Source organism: Bacillus rossius, chromosome 15 (assembly GCF_032445375.1).
Source record: "Bacillus rossius redtenbacheri isolate Brsri chromosome 15, Brsri_v3, whole genome shotgun sequence".
NCBI classification, from domain to species: Eukaryota; Metazoa; Arthropoda; class Insecta; order Phasmatodea; family Bacillidae; genus Bacillus; species Bacillus rossius.
Window position 1 is genome coordinate 8933974 of NC_086342.1, and position 25349 is coordinate 8959322.

The 25349-nt window shown below is 38.2% G+C and overlaps 1 protein-coding gene and 1 non-coding gene across 3 annotated transcripts in view; one reads left to right on the forward strand and one right to left on the reverse strand.

Annotated features, from left to right (window-relative positions):
- Nucleotides 1-7937: 7937 nt before the first annotated feature.
- Nucleotides 7938-25349, reverse strand: part of LOC134539535 (uncharacterized) — a 96375-nt gene continuing 78963 nt past the window's right edge. The window contains exon 4 of one of the 2 annotated variants that reach the window (XM_063381638.1): nt 7938-11519. In XM_063381638.1, coding sequence (XP_063237708.1) covers nt 11473-11519 — 47 coding nt within the window. In that variant the 3' untranslated portion in view covers nt 7938-11472. The remainder of the gene's footprint in view (nt 11520-25349) is intronic. The other variant, XM_063381637.1, reaches the window with a different exon arrangement.
- On the forward strand, nt 15958-16039 carry Trnas-uga (transfer RNA serine (anticodon UGA)). The gene has a single exon. It is a non-coding gene; the product is annotated as a tRNA-Ser (tRNA).

Sequence of the window (25349 nt, forward strand, 5' to 3'; positions counted from 1 at the left end):
TTTTTAGTGATGAACAGTTTTGGCTAAACAAGATGCTACCAAAGCTGGCGCGATTCTACTTAGAATGCATGATGACTTAAATAATAGATTGCCGTATGAAAATTATATGTAGAGACCCAAATAGATTTTCGAAGAACAAGAAAATAAACTAATGGCAATGCAAGTAAAACAATGTAAACAAAAGGAATAGGTTTTTACGTAAATAAGTGAGCATAGGTCCCTGCTACTAAACTTTTATTTTATATTAGACCTAGTACTTCACAAAAGAAAAATAATAGTTATAGACAACTGCTTTATCATAAAGGGTTCAGATTTTTATAAATTATTAGAGCAAAGAAATGTTTTGTTACAAGTGCTGTGAACTATGGCAAGAATTGTATGTCTTTTGTCATCTGCTACCATGAACAATCCATCTATATATTTTGGCAAATAATTAATTTTAATTAATACTATTTTTGAAGTGAAACTTCTTTGGATGCGAAGCCCGAAATTTCAAGGTTGAATTTGTATGCAACATTTTTGTGAAACATTGTTTTGAATCGTTTCTGACGCCAATAGATATAAAGAGAGCGCTAATGTTCCACTTCTATCATGTATACTAAGTTACACGCACTGTTTTTTTTGTTTGTTCATTTACATATTTTTTTAATGAATTACTTTATGCACAGAAAACGTTTTCATTTTCGAAAATGTGTGAAATTATGTGTTATCTCTTTAAATTATCTTGTACGTTTGCTTTCTATTGTAACATGTACGAGATGATTATTACAAGAAAGGTTTTATGAAGTGTGCTTGATCTACCTCGTAGTATGTCTATGACGATACTTTTCTTGTTTTGGGATGTAGGCTATGCAGGAAGCAAACATTTAAATTAATTAAAAATTTGTGCTAAATTTGCCTAAAATGTTTTTGTAAGTGTCTAAGCATAACTATGACTACAGTTATGTCCTGTTTCTGGGATGTTGGCTGTTCAGGCACTTATCATTTCTCAAAAATATGGGCGAATTTTGCAAGGAAACGTTACTATTTGCACACGAGGCTTTACGAATTAAGCTGAAAAGTATTCCAAAATGTTTAAACTTTGTTTACGCATGCACAGTAAAAATAATTGTGTTCTTTTTATAAAAACGTGTTTGAAATTCTAGTTCCTAAAGATAGTTAAAACTTTTTATATTTTAGAACAATATTCGGTATAATATATAAAATTCGTGTTGCATAGATATCTATAAAATAAAGAGGATACTAAAAACACTGAACTGTTTTGCAATTTGGGAAAATATAAATATCATAGATAAGTTTAAAAACTATGCTTTTCTATTACAAAAAATAATATTTTTTGGCATCTAGTTATCAAATAACGTAAACTGCGTATAGCTGCATACATTACTTTGAGTTTGTGTGTTCTTGTAATTCGAAAATCTTGCGCGTTCTGAAATATTCAAATAGCATAAGAATCCTTATATGTACTGAAACGTGTAAGTATTTTATATTGTTTGCCATAGCAAAATTATTTGTATGGAAGCAATTTAACAATGTTTGTTTGTATCCTTGTTTGGGTTGCAGAAATGTAAAAACACGTTACACTATTAAAAAAAATATTGAAGGGGATGATTTTTTTTATCTATATGGCAATTTTCTTGAATAAAATTCATCAATGTACACTGTTACAAGCAAGCTTATGTTTATCTATCATTATGTCTAAATTAACATTGCAGTTAATCAGTCTTCTGCACCGACACTAAATATACAATTTTTCTCACTGTCGGTGAATTTGATGTGCTACAGGTATAGTTTCGGAACAGTTACGATGCAGTTCGTGCGCACGGTGTAAAAATTGTGGGATAAAAGGTACCGCTACGACACAGTTTGTCCGCACGGTGTAAGCAAGTGTGTAGTCAATATTGGCTTCGTTCTGGTGTTCAATTCCGTGCAACACTCTACTCAAACATACCACCACGATCGGGGGGGAAATATGATCGTTTGAAATAGCGATATTATGAAAAGCACTGAAGATTTTATGCAAACAAATTACAATTAATTAAGAAATAAGTAATAAATACGTGCTAATTAATGTCAAATTCTAACATTTAAAAAAAATTACGAGTAACAAGAATAAAATAAAGAAGGATAATGTCTAAATGCAGGTTACCTTGTAAATCTTGGTAATATATCCAAAACAGCATCGTCGCTGAGAACACACGAGCTAAAACACAACACGAAATAATTATAAATAATAAATAAATAGAAACACACGAAAAAAATAAAAACGCACTTTCCCCAATAGCTTGTGTTGTGTGTGTATGTATGTGTGTGTATATATATATAATAAACATTTACATATACACACATACATAAACACAATGATGAATCACGCAGGCCCGCCATCTTTTCAAGATTTCTGAGACTTTCACGCAGACGCACAGCACTGTGGTTACGCATTTCCGTTCAATGCAACTTCCGTTTCCTGCCAAGTGCCGTATACCGAGAACTTAACATGTTTACACATCAAAAAAAAAAATCTTATGATTTGACTGAAAGGGTTAAGGCAAGTACTAATTTACAGCCATGCCTTACCTGGGACTCGAATCCGCAACACCTTGCTCCAAAAGGAAGTCTGTGTCCGTCCAACTGCGCCATCTCGCTCCGCGGTTGATAAATGTGCTGCTTTTTTTTTTTTTTTTACCTCTCAAGAGTGAAGTATTTCGCAGCTCCTCTCTCTGAACGAAAATTTTGCGATGGCAGACATCGAGATATCGACTCTTGATGGACGCTAAACCTAAAGTAGCGAAGACTATAATCCCAATTTGACGGCAAAGAGAAAAAACAGTACCAGTAGCAGTAACGGTAGATCGTGTGCTTGAGAGTTGAGGACCGTGTTTTAGAACCCAATTATTCACAACCACGCATAGGGTTGGCTGAGTGTACCGGGTTGATAAGTGGGGAGGGGGGGGGGGGGGGGAGTTGTGCACATCGGAGGGTAATGAGTAGGTTTATCGCCGGTATAATTTGCAAACCTTGTAACTTCCAGAATGCAAAGTATACGTATGAGAGAGAGAGAGAGAGAAAAAAATTATAAACCTTGAAATTCCATCTACAGGTACTACTAGTTGCAACAAATTGCTACATTCTTTCCTTGTTTTTTTCTTTTTATCTGAGAATACTGATAATGTAAAGAAGATAATCTCTTACTTATAAATGCTTACTGGAATATAATACTCACACGAACCTTTCACGTTTTTTGTTAAGAGGTTTGCTGAAATGGGGATTGTATTTGATATAAATTTTCTTTTTTTGTTATAACAATGAGAACTTGCAGGAAATAATCGTGAGTAACTTACCGCTAAAATTTACAAATTCACAATATCGGAGTTAAGACGTTTGTAGATTATGTTGACGATATGTACTGCGTATGACGTAACAGCCATAAGAGCACAGTATGGTGCCATTTCAGTGGGAGCATGGAACTATTTATATTGATTAATCAAATGGCGGTAGGAAATCATATAAATAAAGTTTGAGCAAGAAATTATACCTTTAAAATTATATTCAAAATTATTTATATTATTTATATTAACAATAAGTTATTTACTTAAGTGTTTGCGCATACATAACCTTCTAAGAATATCTGATTTGAATATATATTATATATATATATAATTATTTATTTACAGGCTATTGGTCAGCTTTCGCGGGAAAATCATACCTTTAATATTTATTTCATAACGCTACTAACTGAGGTTATCATCATCGCGAAATATAATTGGCTAAAATTAAAACGTAATAATTCGATGGAGAACCGTTAGTGTACACAGGGCCGTGTAGGTACATGATCTGTTATTCGCTCGTTTATGTTTTTACGTTGTGAACCCAGATTAAAAACACATTGTTAACAAATTTCACCTAAATAATTACGAATAACGCTGGTTACAAATAATCCTGGGATCTCAGTAAATTTACCGTTATCTTCGTAAATTTACTGGCACAAGATTACTGATTTTGAACATGAATCCACGAAAAATAATCTCGGTATACCTACTTCTAGCAAAACATTAAAATAAAAGAACTTGATATTTCTTGTACGAGAGTTTTTACCTTAAGAAAACAGAACTCGGAAGTTGAAATGCGGCGTAGTTTCCACGAAGATTTAAACTACACCAAATCACGGAATATATTCATTTGAGGTGGATATCTTCGACCGAGAAGTCCGCACATTCGCTGCAATTCCGCACAGAGTGGGCGTAAAGACGCCGGAATGGAGACAGATGCACATCAAGTCAGTGTCGCCAAACTCTCCGGGATAAAAAATTTTTTTTTTCAAAAATTAACCGCCGGCTCGCGCGGCTACCGACTCCGGCTTTTGTAACGGACGCGTGACGGCGACGCAGTTGGCGGCCCTGCGGAGATCGCGTGCCCTGTCGGTTGTTAGGTCGAGGTGTTGGTGGGGGGAATGATTTCGTGGAGTTTGTAGGAGGGGGCGGGGAGGGGGTGTGTGCTGCCGGCGGGCGTGTGTCGACTCGCCTGGGCGCAATCCCGCCGTCCCACAAAACAAGCGAAGCGCGCAGTCGAGGCACGACGCAGGACCTTACACGCGAAACCAATTGAGCACCACCCCCGCAGCCCCTTTCTCCGAGAGAAACAAACGGCCCGGCTGGGGGGGGGGGGGGGGGGGGGGTTTGCAAACTACATTACTCAATGCAAGTTGGATGGTGTTATGCACAAATGAGTTAACCAACAAAAGGAAAAAAAAATAACATTGAAATAATTATGTTGGAAAAATGACACTTTTAATTGAGCTGAAATTTTTTTTAACCGACATTCCTTGCTACTATGCCATCTTGCGACCAAAATTTCAACGCACTGCCACAATACCGGTTATTGTGTGTTCAACTTTGAGCTCAATTTACTCAGTTGAAAATGTTTGTGGGTTTGAACCATTTTTACATAACACCGTGCAGTTACAACTTTTTTTTTTCGATCCATCAAAAAAAATTCTAGTCTTTTTTTTTTTCAGTTCTCAACAATGAAGTAACGGTTAACGAGCAAACAAACACTTCACGTGTTCTTGCGTTGTCCGTGTTGCAAATAAACTTTGTAATACGATATAAGGACAATAAATTCAACGTGGAATTCTTTAAAAAAAATAATGCCGAGTGTGATTAATAAACTGATAAAATAAAAATAACTCACTTTTTAAAAACCACCAAAATTTCCGGATTCGAATCGCGCTAACGTTTCTGCGCCCGCCCGCTAGAATTCGCTGCCTGAATCGTAAAAGCTGCTGGCCACCACCAAGACCAAACGCAGATAGCAGTTAGCAGCACGAAACAACAGGGAATTTTTTAACTATTAGGAACAGCTCCGATAAAACCCCGGCTTTGGACATGATTTTCGAAAAGGAATTTTATTCAAATACTGACCATCTTGTTAAATTTCATTAACAGTTAATACTTTAAAGTTTCCGCACACGTTATAAGTTATACCCAACTTCTATGGCATTGGTAAAATATTAACCTGAAACTATTTAAAACACATATTATAACACTAAGTATATGTTTGCATTTTTGTTTTTGCTCAAACGACTAAAATCAGTCTGTAAAACTTCATACAAACAAACCTTAACCTTATTGAGCTGAATCTATGTTATTATTAAAATAAAATCCAGTGACGATAATTTAATCTCAGCCCCTCCCCCTCCAAGACGGCAGAACGAGATGTAGTTCCCCCACCAAAGGCTGGATTCCTTTCCTTTGATCCTGACATCCGGGCTGTTTTCCTCTCTCGGACACAAACCCGGATCACAAGAACGGAGGGGTGAGCGTTCGGCCTGTCGCGCCGCCGCGCCGACCTTCGCAGTTTTCTATTTGTGTACAACTGCTCCGAGCAAAACCCAATCAGATCAACTGTGAGAACGGGTAGCTTTGCAGTGTGTATTGTGCCGGCTGAGACCTTGGCTGGCTCTTATTCCGACCCTTTCCTTTCACCTGATTGGCGAGCTAAGGCGGGCTCGCGAAAGTTCATCGGCTGACGGAAGTACGTAAATTGTTTATGCAATCACACTCGTGAGTTTTAAATCTATTACTTCTGTCCTTGTGGGGGAGTTTTCTCGCCCCGTTACACGTCGGTAAAGTGCAGAACCAAGATTATCCCTCGTATGCATTGTGTAGTAGATAGGCCCCGATCTCAGGCAGTTAGCGCTCTTATAGCCCCCCTCCCCCCCCACAAATTCCATTTTTCTCTTTCATTTTCCAGTTCCCTACAAACATCATAAAATCTTCCATAATTCAAGCTTATTTACTATCACTTTTAAAACAGCACATTATGCATCTAAATACTAAGGTTTTTTAAAAGACCTATGTTGTTTGTCTTTTTTTCTTCTTATTTGAATTTAATAATAATTGGTTTTTTGCAGTTTTATACGGCTGTCATAACTACCGCAATAAAACACGTGTTACAGTTTTACTGTGTATTGTTAAAAGAGCTTTGAATATAACTCCAAATTATTTGGTTTTGAAGGCCTAACATTTTAAATCACACTGCAATAGTTAGAAGAAACTGACATTTCCTCTTGACTTTGACCATGGAAGTACATACTTTATGGTATGGCGGGAATATTACACGTCTTTCTGTTGAGCTTTAAATTTTAGTATTTGAAATGTATTTTTTGAAAATCAAATAATTACCGAATGTTAATTTTTTTTTCCCCGTGCCTCAAATTTTTTGTCCTTATTTTTTTATTTCTCACCTCAAATTCTTCCGCCCCTCGAAAACTGGCGCTCTGGGCAAATGCCCGGTTGGCCCGTTTGTAGATCGGGGCCTGGCAGTAGAGTAGACTTGAAGCACGTACACATCTTCTACACCTTGTAGACGTTCTACACTACAGTACTCTTTACGACCCCGAGCCAGTTACATATAAGGCGAACAAGTTGTCACCCAGTCCATTATAACCCACCAGAGGATATTGTTACCGACCCTATTTGGTTATTTATTTATTTATTTATTTATTTATTATTAAATACAAAAAAGCTTGAATGCGTACAGGAAAGCAACCTCCTTTATAACAAGATAAGTGGTTGAGAGGGCGTTTTCAAGACTACATTTAAATAAATTAGGTTATTTTGAAACTACTATTAGAAAAAAATAATTTACATTATCAGTAGAGACAGGAAAAATTCGCGGATTCATTTCGTGGTATGTTAAATTTCAAATAATCATACCATTGTGCTGCTTCTGCTATTGGTTCACTATAAATATGTAGGACTCTTGGCCAATTAGAGACCGTCAGTCAAAGAAGTATCCAATCAGAAGTTACCCACTTGAGGCACCTCAAAATTCAGCACCCAACTAACAGGCGCCGTTTGCCCAAGTAGGCAGAGAGAGGATCATGGAGTCTATCCCGAAGGTCATTGAACTCGCGAATTTTTCTAGTCTCTAATTATCAGGTTTCAAGAAATAACATAGCAGACGCAGAGATCATTATTTTTTTTTTTTTTTACTGATTTAAGAAATTGCAGATTAATGACATATTTATGAAGACTGTATAATTGCTGAAGAATATATATATATAAAATAATTTTAAATTAATTAATGGGGCCCATTACAGATGAATTTAAAGCAAATTATTGCAATATATTTAATTGTAATTAAAATTATTTAATATTTTTAAGTTATGTTCGAATTATTGTATGTTTACTCATTAAAAAATTTATACTGCCGATATTAAAAATCTGAACACTGGACTTTATACAAACACGAATTAAGTAGAGATTTGCAAACATGTTTAAGAAACGAATAAGATACATTTAAAAAATGTTAACTACTGTATTTATATGCGTTTACTTTCAACTTTTATATATGGTTAAATGTTTTGTATTTTTTAAAATTTTTTTTTGAAATTCAGGAGAGGGAGGGTAACATGTAAATAAAAATAAACTACTGAGTATATTTGTAACAACATTTAATTTATCAACATGATAAACCCACTTGCATTACAAACATGTTTCGAGTTTTCGAGAAAACAAGAAAGAATAATAATAATATTACAATAATAAAAACGCAGCAAACGAAGACGAATTCGTTGGTACTTCGTGGAGTGCAGGCAGTTTTGTTCAACTCCCAGTAGGATCGCCAGACTTCAGGCAAACAAGAGGACATTCCTTCAATTTTAAGACGAATCGATACATTCGGTCAATCGTGGCATTTTTCCCCTTTTGATCTTATATTTTATAAATACAATATAGTACAAGATTTTGTCTCAAACAATAGTGTGATTTCCTCGCTAGATAAACGCAAACAAACATTCTTTAAAAACTATATAATTTTGTGCTGTAACGTATTTTAAAATTTGGCTAGCAAGGAAATCACTCCGTATTTATATTTCACATTTCATAAAATAAATATGGTATGATAAGATTATGCTTGAATTGGGCAAATTTTTAACGTTTGTATAAGTACATTAAATTATTATAATTTTATTCAGTTATTGTTTTCAACTATGGAGATTCATCAAGAAAAAGGGTTTTAGTACTGCAGTTTTTTTTTAAACCACAAAATATATTTTTGATTGGGTGTATTGGTGGGTAAAACGGATAAAAATGTTGTCTCCATAATTACGGACGGTACACACACTATTATTTTGTAAATTAAACATAACTATTCATGTCAAAGTATTACAGATATTTGTATGTGTGTACTTTTAGATGAAAACAAATTTATCGGTACGAAGTATTGTTCGGATTCTTGCCCGGGCATTTGTGCTTTGTGTCGACCCAGTACCTCCAATTGTTAAAAGTTATTTAAAAACCGTTCCCTGAATAGTTTTCCAATATTAACTGCGCACATTAATAAGCATAATAAAAAAAATTAAGTCAAATTGTTGATTATTCGATTTCCGTTGTTAAAAATATATTTTTTTAATTAAAAGTCAATTAAAATATATAAAATTATGTGCCAATTTTCGAAAGATGTACTCATTATTATCTCGGAAAACGTATTTCATACATGCAAAAAAGAACATAGCCATGTGTTGTATACAAAGTTCGTCGTTCAATTTTTTTTTTGGGGTTGGCAACCGATGATACACCACGCTCCTTCCCTTCGGGAGCCGAAGAGTCCGCCTGCCTTGTCCCGGGCGTCTGGCGACACTAGCGCGGAGGTGTGTCGTTGCGGCGGGGGAAAGAAACTCGTGTTCCTCGCGGGTTGTTCTGACTGGGAAGCCTTCTTTTCACAGACGAGAGTGTCAAACGCCCGATCGTGCATCTTCGGTTGTTTTTTTTTGTTCATTGTAAAAGGTTAGGTTAGCTACATTATAAATACTTTAAAAAATTGTGGACAGTTGATTTGGTTAGGATAGCTACATAAAAGATACTGTGAAATCATGTAAACGGTTTCCTAGCCCTGGACAGCTACATATTAAAAAGTTATTTGCTAAACAACCATAAAATGATTTTACAGTGTTTTTTTAATGTAGCTATACTTACCTAATATAACCAACCATCCACAATGTTTTTAAAGTATTTATAATGTAGCTAACAACCTATCCTAATCGACCGCAAAATTTAATGCCACACCGGTTTATACAGTGAGATAGAACGGAGGAAAAAAAGCTAGCATGCACTTCGGGGAACTTCGGGTGTGGCTCCCTCGTCTGTGAAATGAAGGCTTGCCGTGTTCTGACTGCCGACCGCCTGCACGCGGCGGCCTGCCTTTTGTGGTCGCCCCCCCCCCCCCCCCCCCCCCCCCACCCGACACACACACACACACTAGTGAGACTGCACGTGTCCGGGAAGTCCTGCCGGAAACGAGACGTCAACCAGCAACCTTCTCACCCCCTTACCTTCTTCTGGGTCTCAATCCCGCCCAACCCGGGCACACACACACGGTGCGCAGAGCTTTCGGAGGAAAAACAAACAACGCGATATCCCGAGTAGAGCCTGCTTACGGAAAAAGCATCTTTGTTTTTCGGTCTTTACCTTCATTTAAGGACAGTTGCGGTCCTGGCGCCCTAGTAATATGGGTGAAAGAGCTTTACCGGGGGGAGGGGAGGGGGGGGGGCTGGCTGATATAGAATATAAATTTAAAAAAAGAAACTCTCGAAAATGTGTTTCAGTTTTGAGTTTCTTACTAGAAATACTATAATCGGGTTAATTTTATTAATGCCAACGATTCAAATAACGTGTCTCAAGGTATAGGTACTAGTCGGTTTCATTCCTACCGAGAAAAAAATACTTTCTTTTTTTATAGGTTCACAGACATTTTCAGAGTTGGACACGGTAAGCCAAACAGCGATTTATTTTCCCACGAGACAGCAGTAGACCCACGCAAAACATAACTTTCCTTTCATTCCCACTGAAACATTTTCGCCAGCACTCCGCAACTAATCACTACAGGAATTCAAAAAATAAAAATAAACAATAAATACATGTTGTTAGTTCGATACACTTGGAAGTGAAGGTGTGATGTCAGTGATGAAAGAGAATGGAGAAATGCGCTTGGCTGACATGGTGTCGTGGGTCTGGTTTTTTTTTTCTGCAAGCTTCGGTGAAAGTCGAGAAGCGAGATAAATATCGTTGCGCACACAGTCTTCGTTGTACAAACAAAGCTCTTGGAAGAAATAATAAAAAAAAAACGATTGTTTTGGTGCACGGTTAAAGGCTTTCACACAAAAAGAAAACTAACAAACTAAAAAAAGTTAACTATACAGTCGGAGCTGTTTTAAGAAAAAAAAACTGTTTTGAGATACCGAAGTTAAGTTTCATTACCTAATAGCTCAGCAACACGAGGAAACAAAAACAAAAGTCTAATCGAAGGTTCCGGTAGCTATTCGATATATTTAGAAAAATTGAAAGTTAAGGTTCATTCTCATACACCATGTTGAATTTTTTTATTGTAATTACTTTTATTTAAGGGCATGTTATAACATTTTAACTCGCTGCCTCCCTTGCATTTGTAGTTCTGCTACAGATATTCACTTTTCGTGTAACGTCATGAGTGTGTAAAGTCGCGCAATTAATTATAATTACAAACACTTGCGAGAATATTATTATTTGCAGCAGAAAAACAAAATTAAAATGAGATATACGGGTTAAAATATTATAAACAGTCGTTAAATTAAATAAATGAAAATTCGAAAGAAAAAAAATCAACATGGCGTGTGAGCCCGAGAATCGAGTATGTAAATCGATCTGCAAGTAGACCGCAGCACCAAGGCACGCGTAATGGTTAATTCAACATGGCCGCCGTGTGCTCCCCGTGTCGTCACGACTCGGAAGTATTCGGGGAATCTCGGGATGCGACGCCGAGGAGACGGGGTTGTTGCTCAACGCGGCCGCTTGGCAGCGCCACAAGCGTGGCAAAAGCAGTCCATGTCGCCAGCGGGGGAAAATGGAATCTTGGCCGCTGTCTTCTGGCCAGGTGAGGTAACGGCTGTGACACGGAAGTCGACGGGAGTTGTTGTTGGTAACGTTGACGTTTAGTCTAGAAGTATCCGGGCTTCGGCCGGGGATTGCCGTAACCGCGGCCACCTGTGAACAAGTATTCATAAAGCAATCAGTGAGATTGAATACCCGACATCTTAGACTCTTTGTTTTCACTCTCCTACATACATTCATTCATACATACATACATACATACATACATACATACATACATACATACATATTCAACTTAAAACTATTATGATTTTTTTTCCCCAAGGCTTCCAAAATTAAACATACTAACAACATCCCAACAACAATGGGTTCAGATAATGTCCGTGCCTATGCTGTTTGCCCTGTCAAGCCACATAATGTAAAAAAAATATATATATATATATGTTTATGTAGTTATCGCTAAATAATCAAAAATATAATATAACTTCAAAAAACTTCAAATTAAAAGTTCGGCCTGGAGTATTTCTTTTTAATTCATACTTATTTATGTGGAAAAATGATAAGAGTGAATTTTTACGATGCGCGCGCACCATGAAACGAAATTTTCACATGAAGATGACGGATCCTCGAGTATGAACATAAACCCATATATTGTCAGTCATTATCATAAAAATTAGGGGCCATATTAAACGTATTGGTGGGCCAAATGAAACTTTATGATAACGAAACTACCCTGTAATGTGTTTCGCAAACTATATAGTAATAGTAAAGAGTAATCTCAAGTTTAAAAAATCTAAGGATACTGGTATTACAACAATCATAATACAAGATTGCATTGTAGGTTGCGTAGCGCAGTGTCTATAGTGTGCGGATTAATAAGGTAAAGGAGCGCGGATCGAAACTTTGCTGTTGAAGTTATTTTACTTTTTTTCAATTATAGCATTATACTAATTGTGCTTTAAAAAAATATATATGAATACATTTTGTTTATTGTATTGTTGTAGTATTATAAAATACATAGCTCAGTCTATTGGATTAATTATTTGATACTATGTAGGCCTAAATCCTCTAGGTTTACTGAAAGTAATTTTTAAATTAATTACGTTTGTTAGGTAGTTTATTTCAACGAATTCGCATAGATAATAAAATAATCTTTTTAATAGTACAATTATCCTTTAATACTTAATAATTTACGTATATTTATCTAACGTGTGCGGAAAATATATAGTTTTAACCTTTTGACGTGACAACGTCTAATAAATCGATGAACGCAGGCTGCACGCACGAAAAAGGGTCCCGTAACGCACATTGTCCTGTTATGCTCTGTCCCGTTACGCTCATTGTACGCTTGCGCCGCATTTATCTCTCTTCCACTCGATTGGAACAACCATCGATTTGACTTTTTCGAGGCACATTAAACTTGAAACACTCCCATTCGTTTCCTACTTTTCCTATCATCGTCTTATCCTTAACAGAATAACACAGATTGGAAGAAGTTAAATAGCAAACATGTATAATAGTTATAGTTCAAATAATCTGTTCGTTAAAGTAATAAACATATTTGAATTAATGAGTGCAAATAAAAGTACATTTATCAATTAAATTGTAGATTTCATTTCATTCCTTCTTTGTATCCATACAAAATAGTGATAATCCAATAACAATTATTCAATTTTATTCATAAAAGTATGCAATCATTTCACCAATGTTTTGTTATGACGTTGCCACGTTAAACTATCGTCCGTAAACCGACTTTACAGACAACCATTTTTTTTTTTTTTTTTTTCATTTTGTGAAAGTTCGGGGACTCAAAAAGTAGGCACGTTTAACCGCGTGTAACGTAAATGTGAAATAATGACCTGTAACGGGGGGGACATACGTGCACCCAATGGAACGGCCTATCGGTACGTGAGAAACGGCACGTCACCCGGTATGTCCGGCCCCATGACTAGACGAGGGGAGGGAGGTGGTGAAGGATGCGTGACCTTGGAAGGCCGGGCGGTTACCATTCACTCTCGCCCCCGGGGGCTAGTTTGTAGTGGTGGGATATGAGGGGGGGGGGGGGGCACGTGACGTAACCACGGGCGGGCAGGAAGTGCGAGCGACCGGCGGCTGGTCGCGGGCCAAGGTCGCGCCGTCGCGTCGTGGGACCGCGATGCGAGATGCTGTTCAGGCTTTGAATATATACCTATACTGTATAGAAGTCGCGAGTGGATAGGATTTACTCCACGGTTTTCAGGAGCGTATGATGAGCAGCTTGGGAACTTCACCGCTGCAGGGCGCTGCCGTAACGCCCTGTATCGTCTCGGGTTGTTATTTACACGTTAGAGCGCAGCGCTGTCGCCCGCTGTCATTTCCACTGCAACCCCCCCCCCCCCCCACCCATCATTCACTGCAGCTCAACGTCGTTCAAGGGGAAGGGAGAAGGGGTGTTTGAAGAGTTCGACACTTGTCCGCTAGGGACCACCACAAGTCGATGCCCTGGAGATGGTGGGCGATTGCGGCGGTGAATTAACCAACTACCTCAAACCGTATTAGAAATTTTAACCTGGGCTGGCGACTTCTATACAGTATATATATATTCAAAGGTTCAGGGTGTCCACCAGGGGCGTAGCCGATGGGGGGGGGGGGGGGGGTTTCAGGGGTTCAAACCCCCCTTAGCACCAAATCTTTAATTAATATCTTATTCATCACTCAAAGAAATTTCATATTAAAATTAATAAAATATTTACCATTACAATATTTAAATTTAAGAACCGAAAACTGCTAAAATAGCACTATTTTACACCTTAAAATCAAAAATTTTCCCGGGGGAGGACCCCCGGGCCACCCGCTTTAATACGGGGGGGGGGGGGGGGCGCATGCTTCTTGACACCCCCCATACAAAAATTCTGTCTACGCCACTGGTGTACTAGATCTAGTACTTTTATAAGCTTTTTTTAGTGGTCTAGTACATTTACGCTCAGATCTAGTACTTTTTTCTTTAATATAATATTATTACAGTAACTCCAATATGTTTTATTATTAAGCGTAATTATTTTTAAAAAAACTATGGAATGTATGTGTGTGTGGTGTGTGATATTTAAGTTAGAGCATTGCAATGTCATAATAACTTCCTAAATTTGTTAAAAACCATAACAAATTATAATTTAGTACTTTTTTTTTCAAATCTAGTACTTTTTTCTCGCCTAAGTTGGTACGAAATATTTTTTTTTCATTGTGGACACCCTGATGCAGTGTGTGTGTGTGTGCCTGAGGACGTGAGCAGATCTCTCAGTTCCCGAAACGTCGCTACTGGTTTCTGTCCTTTGGGAAGCCTGCTTACTTACTGCGTTCGTCTGTGCTGTTCCCAGTCTTGTGTGTTTGGTATCATCGTTGGGTTATTTCTGTTCGTCGCTTTGTTCTCCAAAAATTTGTTTGTCTTTATTAACTGTTCTTTTTGGATACTGTCTCGTCGTCGTTACCCCACTGTGTCCGTTCGTGACGGACGGATGAAATTTTCTGGGTCTTTTGATTGGCTTAAGCTGGTCACGTGAATTGACAGACGAACGGGGCGGATCATTATTGCCAGTCCATCTTTATCCACGACTAATTCAACCGTCTCGAAATAGGGATAGTTGATTCCGTGGCCTACCCCTTCTATAGTTCCCACAACTTGATATGTGTCAGTGGCGTAGCTATGATTTGTGTATGGGGGGTGTTCAGAGGCATGCCCCCCCTCCCCGTATTAAAGAGGGGGGTCCGGGGGTCCTCCCCCGGGAAAATTTGGATTTTAAGGTGTAAAATAGTGCTATTTTAGCAGTTTTCGGTTCTTAAATATAAATATTGTAATGGTAAAATTTTTTATTAATTTTAATATGAAATTTGTTTGAGTGATGAATAAGAAATTAATTAAAGATTTGGTGCTAAGGGGGGGGGGGGGGTGGTTGAACCCCTAACCCCCCCCCCCCCCTGGTTACGCCACTGAATGTGTCAGTTTATAATGACGTTGCAGTTTATGAGACGTGCACAACAAATAAAGATGAATACTATTCCCTGCGAAGAATAATAACAGATTTTCAGCATCGGAACTTTCTAAACTAAACAGCAACGAAATATTAAGCAGGAAATATAGGAACTGAAATACTCCATATTTGTTTAAAAAGTTTTAGTGCCATAACTATTTTCTGTCGTTTAAGTTTCAAAATTGGGATTCGTTAAAGCGTAGTTTATAATTTAGTGGAAATTTTGCAGATAATACTGATTGGCTGTTAGATACAGTTTACCGTGTAAAGTTATTGGCGTTTGGTATTTCATTCATTTCAATGAATTATTAGCTACACCTGTAAAAAACTGACTAAAGACACTATATTATGGTAATTGAAAATCTCTTAACGTGTGATATTATCTGCCTAACGAAGACAAATTTTGAATATCAAATGTTGAAAAAAATTCTAATTGCAAAACTAAAACTGTTAAAAACCAGTATGGCGTCTTTTGATTCCTTAAGCCCCCAAGCATATTAACTTTACACAGGTGTAGCCATCCAGCTTGGTAAATAGATACTGTGTACACCTAAGAATATGAGTACATAAAGGTATAATGAACATAAGCTGCGGTGTCCGAGCGGTTAAGGAGTTGGACTTGAAATCCAATGGGTTGTACCCGCACAGGTTCGAATCCTGTCCGCAGCGAAGATATATTTTGTATAAGGTAGTGAAATTAAATATATGCCTCGTAAATATTATGTAAGCAGAGATAAAAGATTTGCTGTACCAATTTAACATTAAGTTACGTTTTTGACAACCGTTATTCTGTTTCTAAGTGCACCCGTACTAAAACTAACAAAAAATTCATATTTTTTTCAGTCTGGAATAATTAAAATTAATTGCCAATGCACTTGATACTGGGTTTCTTAACACGTTATTAATTAGGAACTGAGGACTGATATTTTTACACTGTACAGTGTGTTCTTGATAAGGTGTCACCTTTTTTTAAAAGGAAATTTCTAACTTCAAAAGCTGAGTATTCTTTCTAAATTAACAAATAATACGTTTCTGATTCATGGTGAGTTTTTCTGGTACTACACAAAACAATATTTGTTTTGTTTATTACGTCAGAGACATGAGCTGTCGAAATTTTAAAGTTAGCTGAAACACCTAGCCTATATAGTAATAATTTATGTTGTAGAAAAAAATTAATATACCTATATATATATATATATATATATATAATACAAAAAAAAAATAGTGTTTATCACAATTGACCCGTTATCTCATAATGAGAATCCATTTCGTGTCTGCTTTCTCACAAAAAGAAAACGCTGTTATGTCGTTGCCTAGATTTTGGTGCAACGTAGACATTATTTGCACTTAACTTCTACATAAATTTCTGTGCGGCGTTAGTATTTGGGCGATAATCTAGACTTCTCGAAAAACAAATATTATTACCAAGTTTTGCGGTAAATTTATTATTCGAACCAGTTTTTTTTAAATTTCATTTGCTATTAACTAGAGTTGCCCCGGCCGGGGGGGGGGGGGAGAGAGAGAGAGAGAGAGAGAGAGAGAGAGAGAGAGAGAGAGAGAGAGAGAGAGAGAGAGATTGGTTGTTTGTATTGCGACAATGTCATTAATGTAACACACACACGCACACACACCTAACCTAACATAACCTCAGTTCTACTCGGACAAGGGTAAACGAACGTAAACAATATCCGAAGACGCACGAACGCGCGGTCGTGTTGACTCGGCGGGAGTGAAACCAGCGGGCGGGGAGTGTAGCGACCTTACGCCGTGCGTCGCCAGACGGCAGGCGCGTCGCGACCTTGACACAGTTTGCCTCCTGACCTCACGCCCGCTCTTCACGCGGCCGGAAGATGGTGGGGGAGGGGAGGTTGAGGAAGAGATCTGCTACCGTCGACCCGGAAGAATCTCTTTTGGACTTACGGCTGGGAAGGTGGTGTTTGCGGGAAGCCTTCTTATCACAGACGAGAGAGCCAAACGCCCGATCGTGCATCTTCGGTGTTTTTTTTGTTCATTGTAAATAAATATGGCGGTGTTGATAAAAGGATACTAATGGTCAATTGGGTTAGGTTAGCTACATTATAAATACTTAAAACATTGTGGACGGTTGATTTGGTTAGGATAGCTACATTAAAGATACGGAAGAAAGCATGAACTTCGGGGAACTTCGGGTTTTTGGCTCTCTCGTCTGTGACAAGAAGGCTTCCCGGTGTTTGCGGACAGACCCGGAAGGAAAGAAAAAAAAAACAAAAAAAAAGCAACAACTCACCAAAGAATAAGCTACCAAAGTGGAACTCGAACAAGATGCCTATAACTTAACAAACTAATTTCATGTTGACGCTACATACGTGCTCATGGTGGTTTTTGTCCCTAGGGTTTCTTATTACAGGAGGTGAATTGTTTAAAATATTATTTGTTTAAGACTTAGTTGAAGATCGAAAAGATTCATTCAAATCAGTTACCCCTGGAAATCACGATAACGAATGACTAGAATTTGTTAGAATATCTGTTGGAAACGAATTTGTAGGTGGTATCCTAATTTTTTTTGCGTACGATTTTAAATAAATTCATAATTTAAACCATTATTAATTGTTTATAAGAAAATGTTATACTTATAAATTCTTTATTCAATGACTTTTTTTATGAACTTAAAGGAAAACATTTATGCCAGTCTTAGTATGTGCTTTAAGCATTAAAACATATGGTATACAGTTTCGGATTAACCGTTTGTGTGTAGCCTTCGTCTTCAAGCACTATAATTTTTAGTATATCCATTAATTCATTAAATCAATGAAAATAATTTTTTTCCCCATTACCATAGAAACCTGGGTTTCACAAGGGTTTGGAAAAACGTAATATTTTATTGATATATGTATGCAATACTAAATAAAAAGGTTGGAAACAAAGGCTACATACATAATGCTTTCAGTACCTGCAAGGTCTTACATAAATACCTTCCTTTATGAGTTCGTAAATACCGTCAAATAATAATTTTTTGTAGAAAAAAACATTCTATAAACAATTCAACATGGTTATATTAAAATTTTATTTAAAATCTTGCACAAAAACAGGAAACATTATAAACAAATTAATTTACCCTTTAAGGCTGGATCTCACATTCCGGGTTGTTTCCTTTTCTTGTCATTATTATCTACTATTTGATGGTTTACTTAAAGTTATTTTCGATCTGTAAAAGATTACGCAAGTGATAATAATTACGCAAATTTGCGTAACTTACACCGCTATAAAATTACATTAGGTTAATATCTGTTCAGAAAATTTGAGACTAAACATAAAATGCAAGATATATATTGGAAAAAATGAGAAATTGTTTGTAATGCTATAAAAAATTTGTATCTTCATACAACACACGGCTATGATTATTTTTGAATTTATAAAATACGTTTTTTTTCTTTTCAGATAACACCTACTGAGTATTTCTAATGAAAATTGGCGCATAATTTTATATTTTTAATTGATGTTAATTCCAGCATAATTTTTATAATCGAATATTCAACTACTGGTCTTTATTTTATTTTATTGTGCTTATTAAGAATGCATAATACTGGGAAGCTATCCAGGTAACGGTTAACAAATAACTTAAACTATTGGAGGTACTGAGACAACACAAAGCATTAACGCCCGGGTAAGGATCCCAAACCCAGTACATATTACTACTGCCAACGCTATTTTGTGGTGATACAGTAGTTTTCATGTAAATGCACACATTTAGAAAACAGATGTAAAATTTACATGAATATTTATGTTCCATTTACGGAGAAAAAAAAAAGAGGTTGTGGCTGTCTCATGAACACGGCCGTGTGTTGTACGTGAATACGTGAACGCAACAGGTAAATTTTTTTATACAAAATATAAAATACGCTCTTTTTTATTTTAACACTATATATTCACGGTAACTATTTTACACTAATGTATATATATATATGCGATCGATAGATTTTGACGAGAGCTGACGATTGAAACTCAAACGAACATCGTAGCTTCTCCGAGTCAAAAGTAATACTAAATGGAAATCTCGAAACGCAGCAAAATGACCTCAAAATGGCGGCGCTTCCCCCTCCACCGTGCGCGATGCGTCACAGTCCTCACTTAGCGTTAACAAATCCTTTTATCCTTAAAAGTAAATTTATTAATTAAATTGCAGATTTCATTTCACTCCTTTGTATCCATACAAAATAGTGATAATTCAAAAAAAATGATTCAATTTTATTCATAAAAGTATGCAGAGGTAGATTTTATCATACAAAAGACAGAAATATTTTTTTAAAAAAATTTCTTCCTTAAAGAATATAATATTTTTAACGCCTAAATGGTTTGGTAGCAAAAACTTATTACGGCTCAGTCTCAGGCCGAATGTGATATTTCATTTTCTTCTGGATCAATCATTTCATGAATGTTTTGTTATGACGTCACCTTAAAACTATCGTCCGTAAACCGACTTTACAGACAACCATTTTTTTTTTTTAATTGCCTCCCGCTGCGGAAGCAATTTCAAAGACGGGTTCACGTCAGTAAATAATTGCAGCGTGTGTGAGTTGGCTCGTGCGAGCAGGTGTGATACCGCCCGCGCCTCGAGAGAGACGCAGCTTTCTCGGGGACGACCGGAGAAACTGGCGCGCGCTTTCCTCTGCAGTCAGGGCTGTTACCACCACCACCTTCCGGAGCGGCGCGGCGCTCCGGGTCGCCGAACCCTGGTAGCCGCGCCGTGTATCTCGGTCCGGGTGCTGCTCAGACTGCTTGCTCGGTCAGACAACACCGCGACACGGTGTGCCGCTAACTGCATTGTCGTCACAACCACGAGCAACTGGGTGAGCGAGGGATGTCCCAGGGATGTGAGAGGCATGGTTCCGTGTCGGTGCTGCCTTTGAATATATATATATATATATATATATATATATATATATATATATATATATAGGTACTGTATAGAAGTCGCGAGTGGATAGGACTTACTCTAAGTTTTTCAGGAGCGCATGGATGAGCAGCTTGGGAACTTCACCGCTGCAGTGCGCTGCCGTAACGCCCTGTATCGTCTGAGGTTGTTATTTGCACGTTAGAGCGCAGCTCTGTCGCCCGCTGTCATTCCCCCCGCACCCCCCCCCCCTTCCCAATCATTCTCTGCAGCTCAAGGTCGTTCAACGGGAGGGGGGAAGGGGTGTTTGAAGAGTTCGACACTTGTCCGCTAGGGACCACCACAAGTCGATGCCCTAGAGATGGTGGCGATTGCGGCGGTGAATTAACCAACTACCTCAAAACCGTATTAGAAATTTTAACCTGGGCTGGCGACTTCTATACAGTATATATATTCAAAGGTGCTGCTAAGATCCCGCAGAGGGGGCTAGCTCTTGCAGGTGGTCTGGGGGTACACGGCGGGTCGGTGGGGCCGAAGTTGGGATGGGTCTCCTCAACCTCTCGACCTAGCCGGGCGCTCTCCAGTAACATGCCGCGATTGGAAATGGCGAATTCATTTTCCGGTTCCCGGAACCCATGTTGGGCACTGCACTCTAAAAAAAAAAATTTTTATTTTACTTTTACAAGGGAAATTCTTGGAAACCCTGTTGCCAAGGATATTTCTTGCAAAACTACAAGGCAGAGCCTTGCAAAATCGCACATGGTTCAATGCTCTGCCTTGTAGTTTTAAAAGTAATATCCTTGGCAACAGGGTTTCCAAGGATTTTCCTTGTAAAATATACAAAAATTTCTTTCAGTGTGGCAACAGTGTCAGGCATGTTAAAGACCCATCTTTCTCCTAACTATGGTTTAACACCCTAGCGGGATCACGTGCCTGGGGGAGTATATTGGTGAATTGATGAGGTGTGAACCTTAAGTTACATGTATTGTCGTCACAGCCACTGCGGGCCTCGTGGTCCGTTATGCCAGTAACCGAGCATCGAACCAAGGGACCCCCGGTGAGGAGTCCCAGGCCGCGGAGTGCCGCCCACCGCCTCTTGTTGTGTGTGGATGTCGTCTGTGAAAAAGGATGGCACTGGGTTACTTATAAGGCGGTGTTAAAATTTTGGTTTCCTTTGGCGGGGATCGCGGGAGCGACTCGAACCCCGCCCCCCAGTCGCTGGTTGGTCGTTGCCGAAGCTCTTATTCCCTCCCGATCGACAAAAGAGAGCGATCCCTAACAGTCCTGTTCTTTTTAAAAAAAGCTCTGGAATGTACGTATGGAAAAAAAAAAGGAACTGGGATGTTGTCACTCCCGCCCTACCCTGTAAGGGCGCATTTGTGGGAGGGGAACGTGAGAATGCCGGCCGTAAGGTTCGCGGAATACATCTGCCCCTGAACCGCGCGTTCCTGGCGCACGACGGGACGCGGCCAGTCCCTTATTCGTATCCGTTCGCCCCGTTCTGTCGCCCAAACTTCCGCGCATGCGCAGAGACAAATTCCCCCCCCCCCCCCCCAACCCGATTGATTTCTTCCAGATGGCGGATCCGCGTCTGGTGACGTTAACTCATATATAGTCTTTTTTTTTTTGTGAGCATCGTGGTACATCAATCGTGTTTTGTTGTTCCAGAATGAAACTATCCTTGGAATACAATTTGTACACTTTCAAAGGTCTTTAACAAGAAAAAAAATCTCAGCTTAATTCACGCTAAATCACTTAAATAGATGTTTTTTATTTAATATTTTTTGGCGTTTTTCTCTCAAACAAACTAGAAGACTGATGAAGAAGCAAAATGTGAGTTTTCAAGCAATTTACATTCGACGGTAAAAGCCCCGCTGCTTTTTTTTTTTTTTTTTTTTTTTTTTACAAGAGCCAATCAGCTGGAGAGACCTCTGGAATTAAGTGGCCAGGCCCTGTCCTGGAGAATGATTATAAATGCCGGATCGAGAGGAAAGTCATCTGCCTACTTTCTTTTCACGATTCCGATTCTTGCTTTTACCTCGGGAGCGGGCCGGCCAGAAAATTCAAATTAGCATTAGCGGCCAATTTTTCGTTTTATTTAATTAAAAGAAATCGTTGTCCTTATTTTTATTTTTATTGGCACGCGTTGGAAACTCCGTCTGGAGCGCCTTCGTGATTTCGATCTGCCGTGAGTCGGAGAAAAATACCGGGTTCGGGAATGGATGTGGGATTATTGTCCTCTTCTGTCTTCAGCTGCTTTCGCTTCACGATTGCCATTTAAGGTAGTGGTTCACTAAATTAGTTGGCCTCCAATATCTTTCTTTGAATTGTTCTTGCAATGAGGGAATATTGATTTTTTTTTTTTTTTACATATGCCACTGCTGGTTACACTGTACGTCATAAGAAACCTCAATAACAGGCAAACCAAAATTAGCCGATGCACATTATTGGTCAAAAAAAATTATCACAGCACAGACAAACACAATAGGCTGAAAACGATTAGAAATTTTAACAGTAAATAAAGACAATAAACTACAGATGAAATCAACTATGATTTTGTCGTTTTGGCCTATAATTTAAATTAAATTTCTAATATAACAACGTTTGATCGTTAATAAATTATGTTATCTAATTTTAAAAAAAAACTGTTTATTTATAACGTTAAAGATAAATTTACATTTCAAAATATAGCATTAACTGAAATCACGTAAGCATGTTGTTTACAGTTTTGGATTAACTGTATGTATTATTCGTCGGAAAACTCATTAGTTTTGGGATATCATTAATAAGTATCTAACAATTTTGATCTCCCCAAAACTATAAAATAACTCAGGTTTTCAGAATTTTGAAAAAAAAAAACTTATATTTGAGATTTGTGGGTGGTATCCTAAAACAAAAGAGTTTTACCAAAAACAAGTACTATACGTACAGACGGTTCATTCATAACTGGAAACAATTGGATATGAAAAAGCCCACATGCTAGGAAACTGTGTAATGTTTAAACGCCTTGAGTGGTTTCGCAGATATTCTGTTCCAAGCTTCCGGAGGAACGGCAAAGTTAGGTTGAATAGCTTTGTTTCGACCACGTTTGAAACGATTGGAACGAATATTTACCCGATAATAAATGAGCTGATAGTATACAGATATACATACACGCGTAGCCTATAAAGATTTTATAGTGACCTATCGTGACAAGAACGTTTCCAGTAGGACAGGCTAGTATTTTTTTTTTGGGGGGGGGGCACATTTCCCCCTCCAAAAGAGGAAAAACCATAAAACAAAAAAAAATGTAAATAGGGTTAGCCATGTTGAGCATTCACCGACTATATATATATAGTCATATATACCTATATATATGACTATATATATATATTCCAAAACTACAAGCAAGAAACATTGTAACCAATCCTCACAAATCTGTTGTAAAAATAAAATAACTAAATCTTACTGATGAACTATGGTCTTTCTTTTGTAATTGTTTGCTATTGTATGGCACTACGGACACATGTTCCCCAATATCCCCCAATTAAAAAATAAAGTTTGAATTCCGAAAAGTAAGAAAAAAAATTTGCAGTCCCTTCCCATTTTGGACTGGATACTTACACACCTACTTTTTTTTTTTTTCATCCACGAGATGTCGTGCTGAACTCGGCGGGAAAAAAAACGAACAACCATCATCGGCTGCCGTACGTTTTCCCTCCGCGCAGGTCTCGCCGGCTTAGTGCGTGCGTGCTTGCGTGCTTTCTCCGTTCCGTTTCCCACCGCCTGGGCGCGCGCGTGCGCTCCTACCAGGCGACCTTGGGACCAGGCCGCGCTCTCCCGGGGCTGCGGCAGGGCTCTTGCTGGCTTTTGACCGTGGCCACCAGGGGGCAACACTGCACAGCTGAGATTTGTTCACTCATGGTTTATTGTCACTGTTGGTGTTAATCTCAGTACAGTGTTTCATGTTTCCTGTTTTGAATCAGGTTGCAGTTCACATTTCATTGTTCACATAATTGCATTTTTTTTTTCTTTCTCTAGAGCAGCTTATTATAACTTTTTTTTTAAATGTCATTGTAATGTGTATAAATTTCTCTTTGGTCTTAGTGTGCTCATAAAATATTCAGTATTTGTGAACAATTTGATATTCAATTCAACATTTCAAATCAAATAATTTTTTTTATTATTCGTTACCAATATTTATAGCGGACCACGCGGGAACGCGACGACGGAACGCAACCGACCGGCTCAGACTTGTTGCTTAATCAGCTAGAGACCTGCAAAATTCGCGGATTCAATGACCTCCAGGATAGACTCTACTACACTCTACACACTCGGGCAAATGCCACCTGTTCATTGGCTGCTGACTTGTGAGACGTCTCGACCGAGTGTCTGTGATTCGACACTTCTTTGAGCGAGGGTCTCTAATTTGCCCTCATTAATCCAGATTAACAGTGAACCAATTGCAGAAGCAGCGCTAAGGTATAATTATTTGAATTGCAGCATATCACGAAATGAATACGCGAATTTTGCAGGTCTCCATTAATCACTGTAGTAGAGACCTGTAAAATTCGCGGATTCATTTCGCGATAGGATAGAGTCCAAATACTTTTGAACATTATTTTGCTTCAGTGATTGGACCACAGTTTATCTGAAGGACTCTGGGGCCAATGAAAAATCTTAAACAGAAGAATTAGCGAATCACGATAATTCCAATCAACAGGTGTTACGAGTCGGTAACCAATCAGCAGATGTAATTTGCACGAGTGCGTAGCTGACCCGCGTCGAAGCGGTGGAATTTACCAACGTTCCGCTTTTAAGAAAAAAAAATCAACCCTGAAGATGCCAGCTTCAATATAGAGCAAAACGTCGGTAAAATCCACCCCTTCGACGAAAACCAATAGAGCTTAAATATCCTGCAATCTACTTCACAGAAGATTAAGAACAATTTTTTTAATGATTCCCGATACAACAGGTGACTACTGATACATTAAATAGCAGAGAGATGTCGCCATTTGGACAACAAAAAACACCGAAACGGATCGTCTGATAGTGATTGTGTTGTCCAAGGTAATCGTTTGTCTGCGTCTTCTGCTCTTGTCACAACTGCATCGTTGTTTTCAGCAGGCT